Below are 20,766 nucleotides of genomic sequence, written 5' to 3'. Positions count from 1 at the left end.
TTTCTGTCTCTAGTGCATTTTAAAAGATGCTTCAAAGACCCTCTTTTATTTTTATTTCTTTTAGAGGAGGGCATCTCTATCTTTAGCTTTTCCCTTCCTCCCCCAAATCCTTCTGACAATATAAAGGGAAAAACACAATCCTTGTAACAAATGTTCATAATCAAGGAAAACAAACCCCACATTTAGTATATCCAAAAATGAATATCTCATTCTGTTTCATTATTAGTCCTCTAGGGTCATGGTTCATCACTGAAATGATTAGAATTCTTAAGTCTTTCCAAGTTTTTTTACTTCAAATGTTATTGTTACTGTATAAATTGTGTTCCTAGTTCTGCCCACTTCACTCTAGAAATAAATAAACTCTTAAAATGATATCCTTGATACCTACTTATTTTCTTGTCTTCAAAATTTTTCTTCTAAAAACGGACTGTAGGAAAAAAAATTTAGTTATTTGATGAATCTGCTTATGTAGGTTCCAGTTAGCTGAAGTTTTTCTGTCTTTTGTATAAAAACACGCTATTATTGATTCCCTGTCAGCAGAATGTCCTCTGTCTTTGAGGATGGATTTGCAATGATCCAACCATATTCCATTTCTCAACCACCCCTTATAGGGTATTCTACTTGTTTCAGTTACAAGACAACTGGATTAGGGGCACCATCTGTGGCTATAAAATAAAGCCAGGTTACCTGGCACCCAAAAGGATTGCATTAGGCAACTCTGATATAATTCTTAGCATTATTAACATTGATAATCAGCACAGACATAGAATATAATATGTCATAGAATGGTAGAATTTCTAACATAGAAGAAACCTTAAAGATTACCCAGCCCAATCTTCTCATTTGATAGACAATAAGGAAATTGAGACTTGAGGGAATTAAGTGATTTTAGTTAGTGGCAGATTAGATTTTGGATCCCATTAGATAATAATTATAGCTGACATTTATATAGCACTTTAAGAGAGAAAATTCAAATATAGTACTTCCTAACCCCCTCAAAGGTAAAGGTCTCAAAACCTTGTCAATCAGTGCTAATTCAGTGGTGTCTTCAGGATCACCACGGCTTGGGCTCTACCCAATTTTTTCAGAGAGGGAAACTGAGACATAGAGAAGGAAAATGAGTTACTCCTAGTTGAGTTGTGATTGAGTAGAATAAGAAACAGCACCTAGCAGCCTTGACTGCCTTTCCCCCTGGCAACTGCCATAGTAAGCTCACTTTCTATTATTAATAAAAAATATTTGAATTTATTATTTTGTAATTTTGGCCAGAGAAAAGCAGGAAAACGTGCCTCTCCCTCATTTGAACACCTTTTTTATATACTTCAAAGGCATGAGTGATGGGTCTGCTTCTTGGCAGATCTCAAGTGGCTACAGAAACTAAGGTTAATTGTCGATGTTTTTTTTTTTTTCCTGTGGGAACTCACTCCAGATGCCAAGGGGGTGAGGAGGAGGAGCTGTCATTTCCCTTAACATTTCGGTACAATACCATATTCACTCCTTCCAGCACTGCTTGGCCTTATGATGGCTTTGGGCAAGTCACCAGCTGGCCACGGGACCTCAGTTTCTCTCTCTGTAAAGTGGAGGCTGAATTTCTGCCCTAGCTGGCCACAGAAAGAGGCAGGGCTGGGAAGGAAGACGTCCTTTTTGGAGGAGAGTGGAGCAAGAGCCAGAGTAAAGAGAAGCAAATGATGGAGCCTGCTGCCTCCCAGCCTCCGCTGTGAAGGTCAATTAGAGCGGCAAACAGTTCCCACCAGAAGCTCTGGCTGGCCCTCAAAGCTGCCCAGCCCCGGAGGGGGCACTGCAGCGGCCTGCAGCATGATTAATGAAAGTAGATCCGGGCTGCCCACTGGGCCTGGACTTCAGGGGCCCAAAATAAATAAATAAAAAGCCAAGGGAGAAGAAAGGCGGATTCCTTTGCTTCCAGAAGCTGGAAGGCAACGGGGGCTAATGGAGCCAACAGCAAGAACTCCCAGTGATCAAGGGGAGGGCAGCAAACGCACAGGGATGCCCTTTGGCGGCTGAGTCCTTGTACATCAAGCTGCTCTCACATTGGTCTGGCCTCTCCTCCTTCCTTCAGGTTGGCCCTCTGAGTTAGCTTGAAGGGCTCTATCTTGCTCATGGCTCTTTTGTCTGCTTCATGTGGCAGCTCTCCCTTGCCTGTATTTCATTCGCAGTCTGGGTGACTGGGCAGACCAGACAGGATGCTGGCTGGCAGCCTACCCTCCCACCCCAACCCCGAGAGGCTGAGGGGCCAGAACCAATGACTGCTTTACAGCATTATTTAAGAGGGGCCAGCATCCACTTACACCTTATAATGGGTTACAGCAATACTCCTGGAGCATGCTGCATACAAAAACATTTTTTTAAATATCCCACTACAAATCTTCCTTCATCCAAAGAACTGATTCCAGATCTGAGACCCCTTAAGTGTACTGCTCCTCATCTACTTTTGGCTACCTTCTTCTGGCTTTCTAGAACCTATAACCCAAGTCAGTGCCCCTAATAATAATTCTATTTCATTCTTCTCTACAATTTTCTAATTTCCACTGAGGGGACAGATCACATCTCCACACAATTATGCTGACCTCTATGTTAGGAACAGAAGCAGCACTTGGAACAGGTCTGGGAAAAGGCTGTTACCCTGGTTAAGTTTAGGGGTTCTTAATCTTTTCGTCATTACATACCTCTTTGATGGAATGGAGAAGCATGTGATGTAAAATGAACATCAAATATAGAATACAAAGGAAACCAAAGTTTTGTGAAAATAAAGACAACCTTTTAATCTATCCACAGGCTTCTGGGGGTTTTGCGGATCCCAAGTTAAGAACCCCTGACCTAGTTTCTCTCATTGCCAACACTAACTACCCCTTCATTTTTCTCTGGTCTATTATAAACAAAACTTTAAGAAAGGGATTCCCTTCCTGCCTAATCATCAGGATATTTTGTTAAATGACCAGTTATTGTGAATCCCACTCATTAAAATAACCATGAAGAGAAACAACAGTAGGCCAGAGGAAAGACAGAGACAGAGAGAGGGAGGGGAGAGAAAGGGAAGGGGGAGAGAGACAGAGACAGAGACACAGAGACAGAGACAGAGCGAGACAGAACAGAGAAACAGAGAGACAGAGACAGAGACAGAGAGAAAGAGAAAGAGAGAGAGAGACAGACAGAGACAGAGACAGAGACAGAGACAGAGAGACAGAGATAGAGACACAGAAAGAGTCAGAGACAGAGAAACAGAGAGAAACAGAAAGAGATACAGAGATGGAGACAGCAACAGAAAGAACAGAGGGGGGTACATAAGACTTTGAGAGGAAATTTGTAGCTCAGATCAAATAGGAAAATGCATAATAAATGACATACATAGAAGATACAATACTTAACAATTACCACAAACATACAGAAGAATACATTTCAGAAAATAGTTCATTAATAGCTAATAATTTCAGAAGATAATTAATAGAAATTAAGCTTCAAATTGCTCGGTCTCTTAGATCTTTGGTGAAATTATTTCAAACAGTTATGTGACTTAAAACCTTGAATATAGAAAAAAAGGGGAGCTAAGGAAAAGAGGGAAATGGAGACATACCCAGGCCAATAGTCTGGCAGGAATAGTGAGCTATGAGAGGATGGTCTGGTGGGGAGGGGCAGGAGGAGGGGGAGGAAGACTAGTTGAGTTCTGGACTAGCTAGAGGCCAGTGAAAAAGGAGCTGAAGTATCAGGGCCACATGTTTTATGTGTTCATAATCTACATCCATCTCACTCTTTATCTTGCTAGAGACTCTGTTTATTGCCTGCTTTTCATCTTCTCTTAAGATTTGAAGGTAAAATTCATACTTTCTCCTTTCTAAACTCTATGCTAGAATTGAGGGTCCCTCAGCATGCTGCCCCTAGTTCTTTTGCTAGGAACTGATAACCCTTAATGAGGTATTTATGATTTGAGGGGTGCTGAAAGGGTCCTTTGTCCAAAACCATTCCTCTTGTTGTACTATTATACTCAAGATTTGAAACATTCTAAATTTTTAATCTTGAGATGGACTGTTACCATACATTATGTTCACACATCAGACAGAGCATGTGAAAGTCTTGATATGAGTAAGACGTAAGGGATATTTTTTCTCAGCCATTATTATGAAGTGGGAATAAATAGCATGAAACTAATGGGTGCCTAAAAGGAAGAGTGATGGACTAAGTCAAAGCCATTCTGTCACAAACCAAAATGAGGAGAAGAGACAAACATGGACAACCAATATCATGCTCTAAGAATCAGCTCTATGGTCTATATTTTGTGTCTTAGATACTTGGCAACTCTCCTGCACCTGTCTCCCTCTCCCTGTCCCCTTCCTGATAAAGCTTTCCCTTTTAGGGATCCTGGGAGGGTTCATTGGATTAATGTGCACCACAAAACACTTTAAAAGTCCCTCATTTAAAAAAAAAGAAAGTTAAAAGAAAGTTCTGTCAAACCATGATTGTCAAAATAGTTGGAGAACAAGGTAGGAAGTACTGAGGGCAAGCACTCAAGTTCTCTAAACCACAACCTCGGGTCCTGGTGCTGCCCTCATCTACAACAAAGTGAAGGGTGCATTTTGGTATAATACTACTAGTAGACTCTCTAGGAACCTCTCTAGGAACCCAGAATGAGAATACAGAAAAGAAAGCTTTTTAAAACAGGTGGAATTCGAAGGCTGGAGGAGACAATGCTGACTACATTTGAAGGATAGCTCATTAGTAGTGTTGTCTTCACTTTGAATCAAGAAGAACAGATGGGCAGGAAAGAGAGACAACAATCCCACAATGCAGGGCAACTTTTAAAAAACGTTTTATTTCAAGAACTTTCTTTTTTTGCTTTTACTTGTATTTCAAAAAAAGGTGGATCAAAGTACAAAAAAAGTCAGTTGAATACAGCAAAGGTTTAGAAATCACAGCAGCAGAACTAACCCAAGCAATATACAGACAGCACAGATCAAACACCCCAATGCACGCAATTCAGCTTAGGCTCTTCACATATTTTGTGGGGCTTTTCCCCCCCTTCTGTACAAAATACATCAAAGCATGCCATGAAATCAGAAAAAAGGAAAAGTTTAACAAATGGTTACAAGAAATGGAGCTGTACAATAGGTCAATTTTCTTTTCCTCCTTTTCTCCTCCTCTTCCTATTCCTTTGCTTCATGTTAAATTATTCTGGAGACAGTTCACTTCTGAGTCATCTTGGTCACCTTTGTTACTCTCGTGTTTGGGCGACATCGAATTCTGAATATTAAATGATTCCTCCTCTTTTAGGCAGGACTTCAGAACATCCTGCATTTTATGGGAAATGTTGGAATCATCCTGGAAGAGGAAAAATTGGGGGTGGGGGTGGAGAAAGAATGAGGGGAAAAATCAGAATAAATTTCCAACATCAGATCTGGAATAGCAGATCTGAGAAGGGGAAAAAAGAAATGGCCAAGATTGACAGAAGTTATTCATGAGTTACCTTTAGGAATCTAAAATTTTGGGAGGAGAATCAGATTACAATTAGATTGACAAGGGACAGCCAGCTATACAACTGGTTCCTCTGGAACATGGAACCACAAATCTTAGTTTTGCTCATGCTGCACCTTTTTGGCTAATTGGTTTCCAAATGCCTCAAATTTAGTGGTAATTGTCAGTTATTTTGTCATCATGGGAGGCACAATGGTATCTTGTCTTCAGGTACGCCAAAGACCTCTAGTGATGGGTCTGCTACTTCATGCTGACTTTACTGTTGCTAGGGCTTTCTCATATACAGTTCTATCTCTGAGAGCACACTTCAGCAAGCATAGGGGATATTTTCTACTTGGTGGTCCCAATTAGGTGTGGAGCAACTTTAAGGGCAACTAATCTGTACAAGAAATTCCCTTTTTAATCAGAGAACAAAACTGTAATTTCCTTGATCACCTATTAGTCTTTATTATCAGACTGACCCATTAAGAAATTGTAACTAAAATGGTTTCCTTACCAAAGGCACTTCACTGATTTGTTGTCTTCAGTAATCTGTTCTGGTCAGGTTCCTATGCCCACTTCACTCTAGGTGGGTACCACATTCCTACCACAGATGTTACAACCTCCAAAACAGTTGTCTTTGTGGCTATGAGATCCCTAAAAGCCCCCTAGGTCTACACCAGATAACCTCTTCTATTTTAATACAATTTGTGTGTTTTCAAGATACTTTTAATTGATATCTTATATTCTATATCACTGAAGCTTCAAGTGTTCTTTATTCTTTTTCTTCCCAATTCCCTCTCTCACCTATCTTTTTTTGGTGTTTATTTTTCTTTTGCAAGGCAGTAGGGTTAAGTGATTTGCCCAAGGTCACACAGGTAGGTAATTATTAAGTGTCTGAGGCTAGATTTGAACTCTAGTCCTCCTGACTTTAAGACTGGTGCTCTATTTACTACACCACCTAGCTGCCCCTCTCACCTGTCTTTACCCACCTGAGAATTATTTTTGTAGATAATAACCAAACAAATTCATGAAATCATAATTGTTTTTCTAAATGGCAAGGACAGATCTCAAAATCACTATAACTCCATTGATGAAGGGGATCATATAACCACCTGAGCATTTGGTGACAGGTAGCAATAATCTGAGATGACCACCCCTCTCCCTTTGAGTTATTTCTTTAATAAGCATTTTAATGTTAAATACCTTCTCAGCTCAAGCATCTGTACCAACACCAATTGCTAAGGAGATAGATAAGAATTAATTTTGAAATGCTGTTGCACTTTATCTGCTGTCCACCTTGTTCTGTTATTTATTAATGTGGTTGGGTGAACTTTGGAGAGTTTTCAATTGGTCAGGATGCTGAGAACATGGGCATTATGGATTTCCTTCATGTCACATTCCAAGTATTTTTCCCTATCACCTCTGATAAATTTGGAAACATTGAATTTAATGTCTTTTGGTTGTTGGGTTTCATACAGATAGGAATGAAGTTAAATTCAGTATCAGTTTTCTGAATATTTATAATATCACTACTCTGAGATTATTTACTGACATTGATCCGCAGATGTGTTTCTAGTATTTTATCTGGGTCCATTGATTCAAGTTTCAACTTGACCAACTTACTTCTTGACCCAGTGACCTGGTCTGACCGTTCATGCCTTAGTCCCATACTACTAAAGGAACACTAAGGACAAATTTTTCAAAACTGCTATGCTTTGCCAGATATTGAGATGTCCACATTGATAAAAAAAAAAAGCAAATAAAATGACTTTTGCTTGCTATTTAACATGAGCCAGCTCCAAAATCTAGAATGTAAATTCTAGTCTGGAGCCCCTCGGTTTGAGAGATGTCATGAACTTATAGAAAGTTCTAAGAAGTGCAATGAAAAAAATTGAAGGGTTAAAAAATAGGTACTATGTAAAAGATTTTCAATAAAGAAGGATAATTTAATCTGGGGACAACTAATAGTTAAACAGAATTGAATAGATTAAACAGAGTTCTTCACATATGTGAGGAGTACACTCCCCTGCATCCACTGAAGTAATGAAGAAATGGACTTCAGATATTAGAGAACAAGATAGCTAACTGAGGCCCAGAATAACTGTAACCTTTTTATTTGCTTTTTTCATAGAGATCTTTGAAAACTTTCCTTTCCAGGGTCATTGGGGGAAATATCACAGGTGACTGAACTTGAGCTTAATCCCTTTTTTTATAAGCCTTTAGTAAAACTGATTTTGAACCATAGCAGAAGTATTTTGGTTTTTGGGGAACTCACAGTAAGGTACTATCTTTTCTACCTTCCAGGGGTTTCCTTTGATGCCTCCTTCCATTCTTTTGGACATACTAACACCACAGGTATATTGTCATAATAGAAAGAAATTAGGACTGATGAAGCCACAGTGTGGGAGCCAAACTAAACTTAGTCCCTTTAAGCCTTGCAGGAACACAGATCAGAAAAGTGTCCCAAATTTAGGTCAAGTGTAAGGGGAAGTACATTCTAAAAAATGAACAGTTACTAAGCCGCCACTCAATATTTCTGTCCAAACAGCAACAGGAGGGGCTGTTTTATATCTGTACTAGCCTAACCTCACAGTAGTTTCAACGTCAAGAGTCATTAAAATGTGCTAAGCAGGGACTGTTTCTAAGAAGGGATTTTTTTTCCATTCTTTGTACTTATATATCTCCAGTGCCTGCTAGGCACTTAATAAATAGCTGTTGATTGATCAAAGGGTCTGATATCATGGGAATCTATATATATATATATATATTATATATACACCACTCAACCTATACATTTCTCCAGGTGGTGTTCCCAGAAGACTAGTTGATTGAATAGTCAAATATTAGGAATCTTTACAGCCACATCCCAGTGGGCTCCTCTATTTTACATCAGAACCAAGACCCACATTTGGGGAAACAAAGGATTAAGTAATTTCCCGCTGCATTATGTTCCCAGGATCTATTCCAGTCATATCAGCACCCAGATTATTGGAACTAGACTGTATCTTGGGCTCTTTTCTGATCCATATCCACAACTCTAAGAGTTGCAGCATTTGTTCATTTGGACCTAATTCAGCATTTAGTCTGTCTGGCAAATGGGGAAAAAAACATTTGGCAGATAAAAAAAAACAAAGAAATAGAGTGAAGTAAAAGTAGAGATAGCTAAGGGACAAATTTTCTGAAGGCATAGCAACAAATAAAGGTTCTAAGTTTGAGGATTCCAAGTGCTGAATGTCCCCATATTTGAGGGTCCTGGGATCCATCTATAACTTTCTCCTTTTTAGTTCTGCTGCATAGCATTCAGTAGGACTGCATAAAGATGGCAGGCAACCTTCATTTGTGTCGTATACAAAGAAGAATTGCTATTGCCCTTATGGCAGCCACTTTCCAAAATACTCACCATTCCACTTGGATAAACCCACCAACCTCAGCAGGCTGGGGGAGGAAGGTTGCTGCTGAACAATGGACCCTTCCCTCTTCTCCTGATAATCCCTTCCAGGTTTGCTGCTTAGCTACACAAGAGACTCACACACAGACTTACATACGATGGCCCACCAGCTACAGTTACCTCACATCGATCCAAAAGGGTCAATGTGAGTGTTAGCACAAGGTGAGGTGAGTAACAGAGGATGGGGAGGGGAAGTGTTATTTGCACATAGGCTAGCAATATGCCCTTCCCACCCCCCCACCCCACATTAGTCTTCAAAGCAGCAACTTTTTTTTTGTCAGAAGCTGTTTCAGAGTGTGACGTTTAAAGGACAATGTACCTGGAGAGAAAACTGATCCATTAAGTACTGCACCAGACCCCAAAATTTGACTGTGTAGCCCGAGTAGAGTGTGATAGTGGCTTACACAGACTAGGTGCTAAATAAAGGTCTGTGAATTTTAACTGAATTGGAAATAGACTGGACTAGAAGACTTTAGTTTTAATCCCAAATCCCCTAATTTCTTGGACTATGATGAACAAATCACCCAACCACACTGGGTCTCCATATCTTCGTCTGTAAAATGAGAGGTTTGAGCTTGGTGGTTCCTTCTTTCAGGTTTAAGGAATCTAAAGAATAATCAAGTCTTTTGTATGTCTAAAGATTGTGCTTCTTTTTTCCTTTTTTGGGGGTATGATTTTGTATGCCTAGATTACTAGTCCAGACACAGAAATGAATCAAGAACAAAAACAAAACTTTTGAGACAGGGTCAGAAATGATTACCTGAAGGTCATTACTAATTGGTAAACAATCTTAATCTTCACTTAAGGAAGTGTTTCACAATAACCAGTCTAAAGCACCAAGAAGAAATTCAGAATTTCCATGGGGTTCTGATGATGAAAGCTGGTGGGAAGAGGAATGAGAATTAAAGTAACCCGCTGCAGTAAAGATTTAGGGGTTCTGTGTTGGAAACTCTTCCCTCCCAAGGGTTTTTTTTTTTTGCAAAGTTGAATGTATTGTGAATTTAGTATAAAACAATTTGCTTTCTTTTGATCTTTTTTCACAAAGTAGCATCACATCATGTCAGAGGGAAACAAAACTTTTGCCCCCACAATGATAGCTAATACTATAAAACCCTCAACAGGTAAGAAATTACCTTTTCTTTCTTCCACAAGCCAACAGTGGTCTCACCTAGGGTATAAATATTTAACTAGAAATGCATGATTTAGAAATTTTCAAAAGATCCCATATGCTCTATTTTTCAGCATACAAATAATAATTGTGAAAAGGTAATCTGATCATAAGAAGTGCCATTCTGACATAGGACCATATTCAGCTAGATTAGGACTATCTGTCCAACAATGCCTCAAAAGGATAGTTTGGAGAAGCCTATAGCAAAATCAAATATCTATAGTTTTCTTTAATATTCTAGTACAGAGTTATAATCTACGAGTTTCCCTAAACACTTTCTTAACTATGAACATTTTTAGGCACAAATTTCAGATACCTGAAATATAACTAAACGCTTTTTTTATTTGTGGACTCTCACATTATCCAAAATCTAATAAAGATGTATGGAACCTAGTATGCTGCAAATGCAATATGAGTTGTCAGCATGACATGGCAGCCAGAAAACTGAATCTAATCTTTTTTTTTTTTTTAGGTTTTTGCAAGGCAAATGGGGTTAAGTGGCTTGTTCAAGGCCACACAGCTAGGTAATTATTAAGTGTCAGAGGTCAGATTTGAACTCAGGTCCTCCTGACTCCAGGGCCAGTGCTTTATTCACTGTGCCACCTAGCTGCCCCTAACCTAATCTAATCTTGAGCTACATTATGAAAGGCATGACTTCCAGGAATGACAAGACAATGGTCCCACCATAATCTGCCCCTATCAGACTTCATCTGGAGTATTATGTTTATGTCAGGGAATCAGAAGTTAGGAAGGACACTGATAGGCTGGTGGCTACATTAAGAAGAGCAATCAGAGCAGTGAAGGGTCTTAGGTCCATGTCACTGAAGGAGTGGAGATGTTTAGTTGGAGAAGACTTAGGGGAGACATGACAAGTATCTCAAAATAAATGATGAATTGTCAAATGAAAGAGGAATTAGTTTGATTCTGTTTGACCATGGAGAACAGAAGCAAGAACTGAGTAGAAGCTGCAAAAGTGAAAATCTGGATTTGATTTCAGGGAAAAACTTTATAACAAATTGAGCTGTCTAAAAGTGAAGGGGGTGTTTCAAGAGGTCATGAGTTCCATTTTCTCTGAGGTCTTCAAGTAGAGGCTGGATGGGTCTGTATTTTATAGGTAGTGTTTTATAGTACAGGTTGGACGAGATGAATGCTCAAGTCCCTTCCAACCTGAAAATCCTGTAATTCTGTGGAGTTTAACTCTTCCAGTTTAAGGTGATAAGTCAGTGTAAGTCTTATTACTTTCTTAGGGAAACCACTTTCCCTCAGGCTTCTTATCTGTAAAATCAGGGGATTGCACTAAATAACCTCTAAGGAAAATCCTTTAAGACATCAGCATTTTGTAATTTGATTTAGGTCCTTCATCATTCCATAAGCTTTAATCATTTCTCTTCTCAGCCTCTATCTTTTTCATTGAAAAAGTTCTTTTTAGTTTGCTTATTTATTCTCATATGGAAAGGAGGTAAAATACTATTTCCTTCCTTTCTCCTTCCCTTTCTTTCTCTTCTCTTGATTCTTTCCTTCCTTCCTCCCATCCTTTCTGTTTCCTTCTAACTTTCTCTCCCTTCCTTTCTTCCTTTCTTTATCCTTCCTTCTTTCCTCTCTCTTTTATTTCTTTCTCTCTTCTTTCTTTCTCTCTTTTCTTCTCTCTTCCTTTTTCTTTCCTTCTCTCTTCCTTCCTTCCTTCCTTTCTTTCTTTAATCTTTCTTTTTCTTTCTTTCTCTCCCTCCCTCCCTCCCTCCCTCCCTCCCTCCCTCCCTCCTTCCTTCCTTCCTTCCTTCCTTCCTTCCTTCCTTCCTTCCTTCCTTCCTTCCTTCCTTCTCATCCTGAACCCATTCTGCTTTTGCACCACATTAAACCAGTCTTTTTTTTTGTAAGACAAAAAATTTGCCCAAGGTCACACAATTAGTTAATAAGTGTCAGAGGCCAGATTTGAACTCAGGTTCTCCTGACTCCAGGGCTAGTGCTCTATCTACTGCACCACCTAGCTGCTCCCATTGAACAAATCCTGACCTCTCTTACATTGTAGGCTCCAGGGAAGACAGGGCCATATTTAATGTAAATTTAATATCTAATATCCCTGTCAATTTTTAGCATAGTGCTCTATACACAGTAGCTGCTTAAGGGAAGTTTATTAGATTGAACCATGCTCATAGAACAGTCTACAGAAGGTCCTTAATGCTTCTTCTGGGTATTGACTGGTTATTTACAAATTGATTGATTTTCCCTAAATTTATCACATAGATCCAATACCAGATTAGTGGCTGCTTGGGTATATTTATTCTTTTTTTTTTTTTGCAAGGAAGTGGGGTTTAGTGACTTGCCCAAGGTCACACAGCTAAGTAGTCATTAAGTGTCTGAGGTTGGATTTGAACTCAGGTCCTCCTGACTCCAGGGCAGTTGCTCTATCCACTGTGCCACCTAGCTGCCCCTGCTCCAGTATCTTTCAATGACATTGGGCCCCAAAGAGCTTTGCAACAGCATGTCAGCCAAGCCAAATTCTCACAGCATGCCTCAAAGTTGGATGCTCTATTTCTCACATTCCTGGAAGTGTTAGCCACACTACCTACTACTACTACTTCTCTAACCAGACTCCTCCATAGCAATTAAAGCAAAACTTCTCTGAGGATATAAAAAAAATAAAGAGAATCGTTAGATTTTCTAAAAAGTCCCAGATAAAGGTTTGAATCAACAATAATAGAATTCTTGTAACTAAGAGCTTTATATCTGGTATTCCAGCTCTACTGGCTTTCAGTTGTAATGAGCAACCATGTCTCTTTGCTCCTACTTTTGATATCCTGGTATTTCTAGCTGTTCCATCCACCCCCACCCCAAATCCCACCTTCCAAGCTGCTCTCCTTGGTTCTGAAAGGTGCCTCTAAATGACACTCTGAAGTAGCCCAAGGGCACAGGTGAGGGGCTGGTGCATGCAGAAGAGGAAATGAGAAGAAGACAAGTTACCTGACAGATAACGTTATCATAGTAAGCCAAGGCACGGGCATGGGGGGAGGAGGTACGGGGAGTGTTGCAAAGTTTCCTTACATTTGGGTGAGATCCCTCGGCAATGGTGGAGAGGGAGAAGTTATCATTGTGGAGTTCAGATGGTGTCCGGAATCTGCTGACCAGGACAGAATAAAAGAGAAAGAACATAAGTGACTGTCACAAGTGCTAAAGATCTGTCTTCCATGACACCCCTTCAACATCATGGGCCAGTTTTAGGTCTCCTAAGTAATATCCCTAAGCCCACTCTACATATAGCACATTAACAGAACTGGAGGAAAGATCTGGATAAAAAGAAAGTTTTGCAACAAGAGGAGACATCAGCAAGGCTAGGAAACAGAAAACTCACTGCTAGAGAAAGCCCCCAAAGCAAAGACAAAACTAAGACACTTTCTTGGCTTTGGAACCTTCTGCTATTTCTCCATTTCAACATTTCATTTTCCATTGGTCAATGGTTCTTAAAAGGAACATTTTCCAAGAATCCATCTCTTCATTTTTTCACTTGTTCCCCTTTAAGCCTACCATGCTCTTATGCTGTCTCCAAACAGTCAATGATTACATCCTTTAGAATTCTCTCTTCTTCCCTCCTCCCACTAAGGAGAAGCTTGGGAATAGGACACCATTGCCCTCCCATCCCATTTGTGTGTGTTTGTGTGTGTGTGTGTGTGTGTGTGTGTGTGTGTGTGTGTGTGTGGTGGGGGGGTGTCGACTGAACAGCTAGGGAAATGGGCTTGTGTCTTTCCAGAGTGATCACAAATACAGAGAAGGAGCTTGCCTCAATGCACAGACATAATAAAGGGGCCCCTCCAGCCCTCCTTTGGCCAGCTTCAGAACTGCACAGAGCTGCCAGCAGCTGCACTTTGCAAAGGATGACCTAGCAGATGGCGTTTTGTCCTTTCCCCAGGGTGGGCTGAGGAAAAAGTCCTTCAGTCTCATTTCTTGGGGATCATGGGTCAAGAGAGGGCACAGAATAGGACTACAGGTTGAATGAAATGGGTTAGTAGGTAGCATCAGGATAAATTTCACCCTAAAACGTGGGAGAGCTCAGCTAAATCTAGCTTCTCTTCAATTTTTTTTTTTTTTGCAGTGAAAATCTACAAGCCATCAAAAATGTGAGTGTGTGGTAGGGGATGCACACAAAGGGAAACATAAGTGTAAGAGTATCTACAGATAGACACAATAGATATCTAGGCTGTTGGCAGGTCTTTAAAAGGGATGTGTTGAGATTTTAACCTCTTCCCTTTCGGCATATTAAAAATCATGGCTCCAAGGGAAATGATTCTGATCTCTGGATCCCTTGTGTTGCCTTACACCAGGAAGCTTGTGCAGCTGGCAGCTGCTTTTAATGTCTGAAGGAATGAATGGGGAAGGAGAAGGGAGATGGATGGCTATAGCAACTGGTCTGTAATCTCTGGTGCCCATACCATGCCTTAATCAGAAAATTAGGACTTATATTTTGCCTCAGCTTTCTCACTTTAGATCAAAGGAAGGGTGTTGCTAGCAAGGAGTGGCATCATTCCCAACAGGGAATATGCCACTGCTGCAGTACCTGGACAGTCCATATGCAGACAAACAGGCACTGCAGACAATCTATGCCATTAATACATCCCACCCTCCCAAGAGAAAGATACCTGGGGAATGCAGAGCAAAAACCGAGGGCTCTAGAAAGGGAGATTTTGGATCATAACAGGGGTTGAGAATGCATGTGCCTCCAGAACATGACTCTTAAAGATTCTTTCCTGTGGCTATCTGAACTGTCATACAAGAGCCTTGGCCGTTAGCGCTATCTGTACTTGGGTATCTTAAAAACCATGTGTGGAAGTGAATCTGCCTGAAGAAAAAGTCATATCATCCCATGCTTACATGGTTTACAAAAGCTCTCCTCACAAGAATGGGTACTACAAATATTATTCTCATTTTAGAGGTCTGAAAACTGAGGCTGACAGAGGTGAGATAATTGGCCCCAGTTAGCAGGAAGATGAGACAGGATTGAAACCCAGATCTCCTGGCTCCAAGTCCAGAACAAATTCCACTACACCACACTTATCTGGCATGGATGAGGGGAAATTTACTAAGGGAATGAGCAAATACCACTATTGAGGGAGGGATAGAAGGACTCACTTGGTCTTGCGCAGTTTGCTGTTTTCTGTCTTAAGCAGATACAGTTTCTTGGCAAAGAAAACAGTCATCATGAAGAGTAGAAGCAACACAAGGGCAGCTGTTCCTACAGCCACACACATCACCTGGAAATCAGTGATGATTGACTCACACCGCATCCCCTTGTGCCAGATATAGTCCTGTGTGTTACACCTGTGGGAAATAGTGGGGACAGGGACAAGAATGAATAACACAGGTCCTAGCCTGGCTAAACATCCTTGGACTGGTAACATAAACCAATCCCCTAAATTGCAATGAATTTTCCAAAACCAGTATAGTCCTATAACTGCTTAAGAAAAGGGTTTGCAAATAGATTTAGGGGTCTTGGGAAGTTGTATTAGGAGAAAAAGGCATCTTTATTTTCACTAACCTCTAACTGAAACTTAGCACATCCTTCAATTTATTGAAAAACATGACCTGAGAATATGACCATTGGTTTCACAAGCCTGCAGAAGGCATCCACAACCCAAAGTGGTTAAAAGTTCTAGCTTAGAGGGCTAATGATACAAAACCTTACACATTTATATATCTTTCTATTTTATAATCTATGAAGTACATTCCTGAAAGTCAAAGTTGTGAGTGACAAGTTGAGCGACTTGCCCATGTTCACATGCCTACTGAGCTGCAGAATCCAGGGCTTTTGATTCCTAGTCCAGAGATTTTTCTACTACATCTATCTGCCTGCCTCTTGAGAAGGGCAGTCACAGGAGTTTTCCTGATGCAGAGAACCCCAGATGAAAAAGGACTGGAAAAGATGCAAATATAATAAAAGACTTTAAAAAAAAATGACACAGATTTTTGACTGGGTGGAACCAGTCTCTCTTTACTTCATAGCTACACCCTATACACGTGACTAGCTAGATGCTGATATACTTGGAGGAATAAAAAGGCATAAGAATACAAAGAGACCACCCCACTTCTTTGGTCCCTAGAACAAGGTCCTCTTCCTATTGCTATTTGAACTATCACACAAAGTCTCTTATAGCTAGCTTTCTAAAGCACTGTCCTAGCCCCTCTGTCGGTGACTTTCTCTTGCCCTTGAGGACATTTCCAGGCTCCAGTTCTTCCAATGACATTGCTGTTTCCATGGGAACCCGGCTGCTTCAAAGGGAAAAGATGTAGAAAGAGATGGGAAAAGGCGATGGAAAGAGGACATGAACCCCACTGAATGACAAGGGAATGGGGCCCTAGAGAGGGGATTTTGCAATAAGGAATTTACTATTCCCAGTCCAATACTCCAAGGGTATTGCCTGGAATCCAAGAAATTTCTTTCCAAATTGCACAATTAAAGACATCAGAAGACTTTCACTGTTTTGGAGACCCTACAGAACTCAAATCACTCTTACCAGAGAGTCCTTATCCTTCTATTACAGACATGTTAGCCCCCAATGCTCTGATTATGTACCAGAAAAAAAGAAGAGGGCGATGGAGATAGAAACTGCTGCAGACACCAACTGGGCTCAGTTAGATGTGCCTGGAATGCACATGAGATGATGGATATATGCTGCTTGAACTGGATTCTCTAAGAGGAGAACATGTGAGTACAACTTGGATGAAAAATGAGAAAAGGGCGACTGGGACAAATTGTGGGAGGCTTCTTCTGTGACTGCTACAAGTCCACTGCTAGAGCCTGTGTGAGTCAATCTAAAGCCCAGCAGTTCAGCATAAAAAGCAATCTTACGTTCCCATATGAGGATGGTCTGTGACTTTAAGAAGGCTCTAAGAACCTTTACAATCTCCAAGAAGTAACAAAGGATCTCAACTTCATATATATATATATATGTATATATATATATATATATATATATATATGTATGTATGTATGTATGTATATTCTTGCTACACTCTCTAAGGGTGAAAATTCAAATTTCCTCCATTGGGTGCTGAGGATATCACATCACAGATTGCTATGGTACAGAGGCTAGTATTTCCTCTGTGGAAATCCTTCACCTCAAACTAAGGTTCTAGAAATAGAAGTCTGGAGCACCAATCAGGTGTTGAGAGTAGTTGGAGTTTCCTATTATAAAATTATTGATAGCCTTTGAATAACTCCTTGTGTAGCTACCTGGGGATCAAGAAATAAAATCTAGAGGACACTCTTCAGCTGACTCTTAGTAATCCCAGATGATTCAAAATGGTTTGAATACAAGCTTTAGTCCCAGATCAATAAAACTCAGAATCTTTACACTAATTTCCATAAGTTATCTTTTTATTTAGGTTTTATCTGTGGTTTGATTTTTTTATTTCCCTTTCAAGAGTTAAGTGAAAGAAAAAATCAAGAATAAAACCTCAAATTGAGTTACCCAAGATAGAGGAATTGTTCGATCAAGAAAATGATAGAAATTCTTATGAGGACTTGCCCACCCATCCAACCACAAGTTAGATATCCCCTTTGGGGTCTGTGAAAGCTGAAAACAAACTTTTCTAGTCCTCATTATTCTTGCCTGGGTCCCTTCCTTTTAAAGCTGAGTTCTCCATTATCAATTCAAACATCAGATAAAAAGGAGAGTGCCCACCCAAGACAAATCAGTGAATGCCATCATAGATAATCACATAGATCATCACAGAGATAAATTTGACAAGGGATTGGATAGCAGTCTCTCTATTCTAGATGTTCTGCAGCAATGTTTTAAAAGTTATCAGACTTCTCAGTTTACAAGTATGGACTGGTTATCCAGGTAGGCAGGATCTGGGACAGCAGAGAAAGGTAGAGTCTTGACTATGAAGTTAATTTACATTTTTGGCAGTCTTGGACATGGCAAGGGACTAGGAGACTCCAAAAAAGAAACTCACATCTCCCCTTCCTAATTTTGCCCATTTAAAGGGTTGATCTTCAAGTCCTTTACCAAGGAGCACTTCTCTGAGCTTTCTCCAAAGATTAGACTTTCCTGCTCACTGTCCTGCTTTCACAGAGAAAGACAATTCCATATTTCATAACAAGCCTAGTGTTATCACATAGTATTATTCTTTTTTTTAAAAAAGGGAATCTGTCTCCCTTAAAGATTAGTTTTGCTCCTTTAATAGTGAGAATAGAAATTAAACTAAAAACGGAAGGTCCAGCATCCTCCTCTATGCTGTCTCCTTTATTTCTATCTTGAGATTCAATCCTCTTTTAGCTCCTAAAGCTGGAATTCTCCTCCAAAGATTTCTCACTCTTTCAAGGATCTTATCCAAAATCCTTTCTTTGTCCTTAGGGGAAATCCATCATTTCCATCTGCAGTGTGCAGACCTGAACAGGAAAACTGCTTCCAGAAAATTTGGATGGTAGGCCCTATTTTCTAATCTGTAGAAATGGGGAAGGGAGTGTAAGTTTAACTCTTGGTAAATCTTTAGAAACTCTAAGTAGAAATCCTGCAATCAACACGGTTGTGGATTGATTTAGGGTGGTCTATGGTTTCCTGAAGACTGCACCCTTCCTAGAAAGAGGTTATGACAATATTCCCCCAGACTGATTTTTGTGGGGAACTGTGTTCATCCCTCTGCCCCACCCTTACCTGCAAAAGGCCCCTAAATTCTCCACCAGGTAGCATTGGCCTCCATTGTGGCAATAGCTCGGGAAGAGATCACACACTGACCGGCAGGAGCCATTGTGCCTAACAAAGCCACTTCGGCACACAGTGCCATTCTCACCCGGTGCCAGTTCTTTGCCTGCTTCTCCCGGTCGAGGTCTGAAGGTGATACCGTTGTCCGGGATCACCCCCAGAGTCTGCTGCGGAGGTACTGCGTGCCAGTGACTGGTGGGTTGGGAAAGAACTGGCCCCGTGCTGGGGGTCAAGCCAGGTAGTCCCTGGTCCGTTTCGTCTTCCAGGTCCTGGCCGGCTGCTTCATCCTCTTCATCCTCCTCTTCTTCCAACTCATAAAAGGAGGTAGTGGGGTAGAAGTCAGACTCATCAAAGGGGGTGAAGTCATCATACATATCGGTCAGGCTCCAGGCTGGGGCATCTTCGCCGGGGTGGAGGTGTTGATGGGAAGTATCAGGCGATCCTGGGAAGCTCCCCAGATCGGCACCTCTGCTCTCGGAGTCTAAGCCATCATAGTAGTCAATGTCGATGATCTCGGAGGAAGACTGAGGCTCTGGAGTGCCCGCAGGTGGAGAGGCAGTAGCGGGCACCTGAGGGTCGGGCAGGCTGCTGCCCAGGCTCAGCCACAACTCCAAGGGGTTTTCCTTCTGGGCCACATCAGGAAGCTCGGGGTCCGAGCCTGGCAGGGTGAGGCCGAGGTGACCCCCCAGGGTAGGGGACGGGGGACCCTTTGCCCCCACGGGTTCTGAAGCCGGAGCCCAGGCTTCCCCGGAGGGCGGTATTTCTGTCTGTCTGAGCGCCTCCTCGAGGCCAGGGAGGGTGGCCCGACCGGCCTGGGGGTCTCCACTGCCGACGTCCTCTCGGTTCTCGGGGACCAGCTCCAGAGTCATGGCCTCAGGCCAGGCCGCCCCGGTCACTGCCGCGGAAGCCTCCAGCAGGGGCTCTTCGGGCGGGGCTCCGGCCCTCACGGTGGGCCCCGGGGGACAGTCCCGACACGGGCCGCTCTCACCTTCGGCCCTTCCTGCGCGCCCCTCGGGGGCCGCTGCCCCCTTCTCCCCGGCGCCGGCCTCCTGCCGCGTGTGGTTGGCCCCGAGCGCCCGCTCCTGGCGGCTCTCCCGGGTCTCGGGCCCGCCCCGCTCCCCGACGGCGCTGCGGGGCTCCGGGGCTGCGGTGGGAAGAGAGCCGGGGCGTCAGGGCGGCGCCCCGATTGGGGGAGCCTCCACCCCCCCCAGCCTCCAGCCCCCCCCCCCGGGGTGCAGACTCCAGCCCCCCCCCCCCCCCGGGCAGCCTCCCGCTCGGGCTCGGGGGTCAGCCCCGGCACCTGCCGCACTCCCGGCGGCTCCGCCCCGTCTCACCTCGCCGCCCCCCCCCCCAGCCCCGGGTCAGGGTGGAAGATGTCACCGGCGGGGCTGGGGGGCGGACACCCACGGGAGCCCCCCGCCCAGTGCCCGGGAGCGTGGGGGGGGGGGGGGCTGGCACACGTGCGGGGCTCCCCTCCTCGCCGAGCCCCCCCGCCCCCTGCGCTGGTCTGGGCTCCGGCGGGGCTCGCGGACCCCGGCCCCGCGCCCCCCGCCCTCGCCCCGCCGGCACCTACCCGGCGCGGCCCCGGCGCGGCCGGCGGCCAGGAGCAGCGCGGCCCCCAGGAGCAGCAGCGGCCCGGGCCCCCCGCCCCGCGCGCGCCCGGCTCGGCCCATCCCGCCCGCGTCCGGCCCGGTCCGGGTCCGGCCCCGGCTGGTCCCGTCCGGTCCCGGCTCCCGCCGCGGTGCTCCTCCGGCCGCCGCTGCCGCCTCAGCGCGCCCGGGGCGGCCAGAGCCGCATGCCCCGGCTGGGCCCCGGCTGGCCCCGGCCCCGCTGCTGGCCCGGCCCCGGCTGGCCCCGGCCCCGCTGCTGGCCCGGCCCCGGCCCCGGCCCCGGCCCCGGCCCCGCCGCGCCCCGCAGAGCCCGGCTCGGCACGCCGCTCCCGGCCGCGGGCTCTCCGCCCGGCTCCGCCGCCGCCGCCCTCCCGACTGCAG

At 43.4% G+C, this 20,766-nt stretch overlaps 1 protein-coding gene across 1 annotated transcript; it reads right to left on the bottom strand.

The window, feature by feature from the left end:
• Positions 1-4,789: 4,789 nt before the first annotated feature.
• On the bottom strand, positions 4,790-19,644 carry CSPG5 (chondroitin sulfate proteoglycan 5). Its single transcript, XM_074197715.1, has 4 exons — positions 18,728-19,644; positions 15,198-15,386; positions 13,119-13,194; positions 4,790-5,328 (listed from the first exon to the last, which is right to left on the bottom strand). Exons 1-4 carry the CDS (start codon positions 19,642-19,644, stop codon positions 5,167-5,169), a joined length of 1,344 nt encoding a protein of 447 aa, XP_074053816.1. The 3' UTR covers positions 4,790-5,166.
• Between the last annotated feature and the right edge of the window lie 1,122 nt (positions 19,645-20,766).

Source organism: Macrotis lagotis, chromosome 8 (genome assembly GCF_037893015.1).
Source record: "Macrotis lagotis isolate mMagLag1 chromosome 8, bilby.v1.9.chrom.fasta, whole genome shotgun sequence".
NCBI classification, from domain to species: Eukaryota; Metazoa; Chordata; class Mammalia; order Peramelemorphia; family Peramelidae; genus Macrotis; species Macrotis lagotis.
Note: the sequence above shows the minus strand (reverse complement) of the source record. Positions and strands in the feature narration are given on the sequence as shown.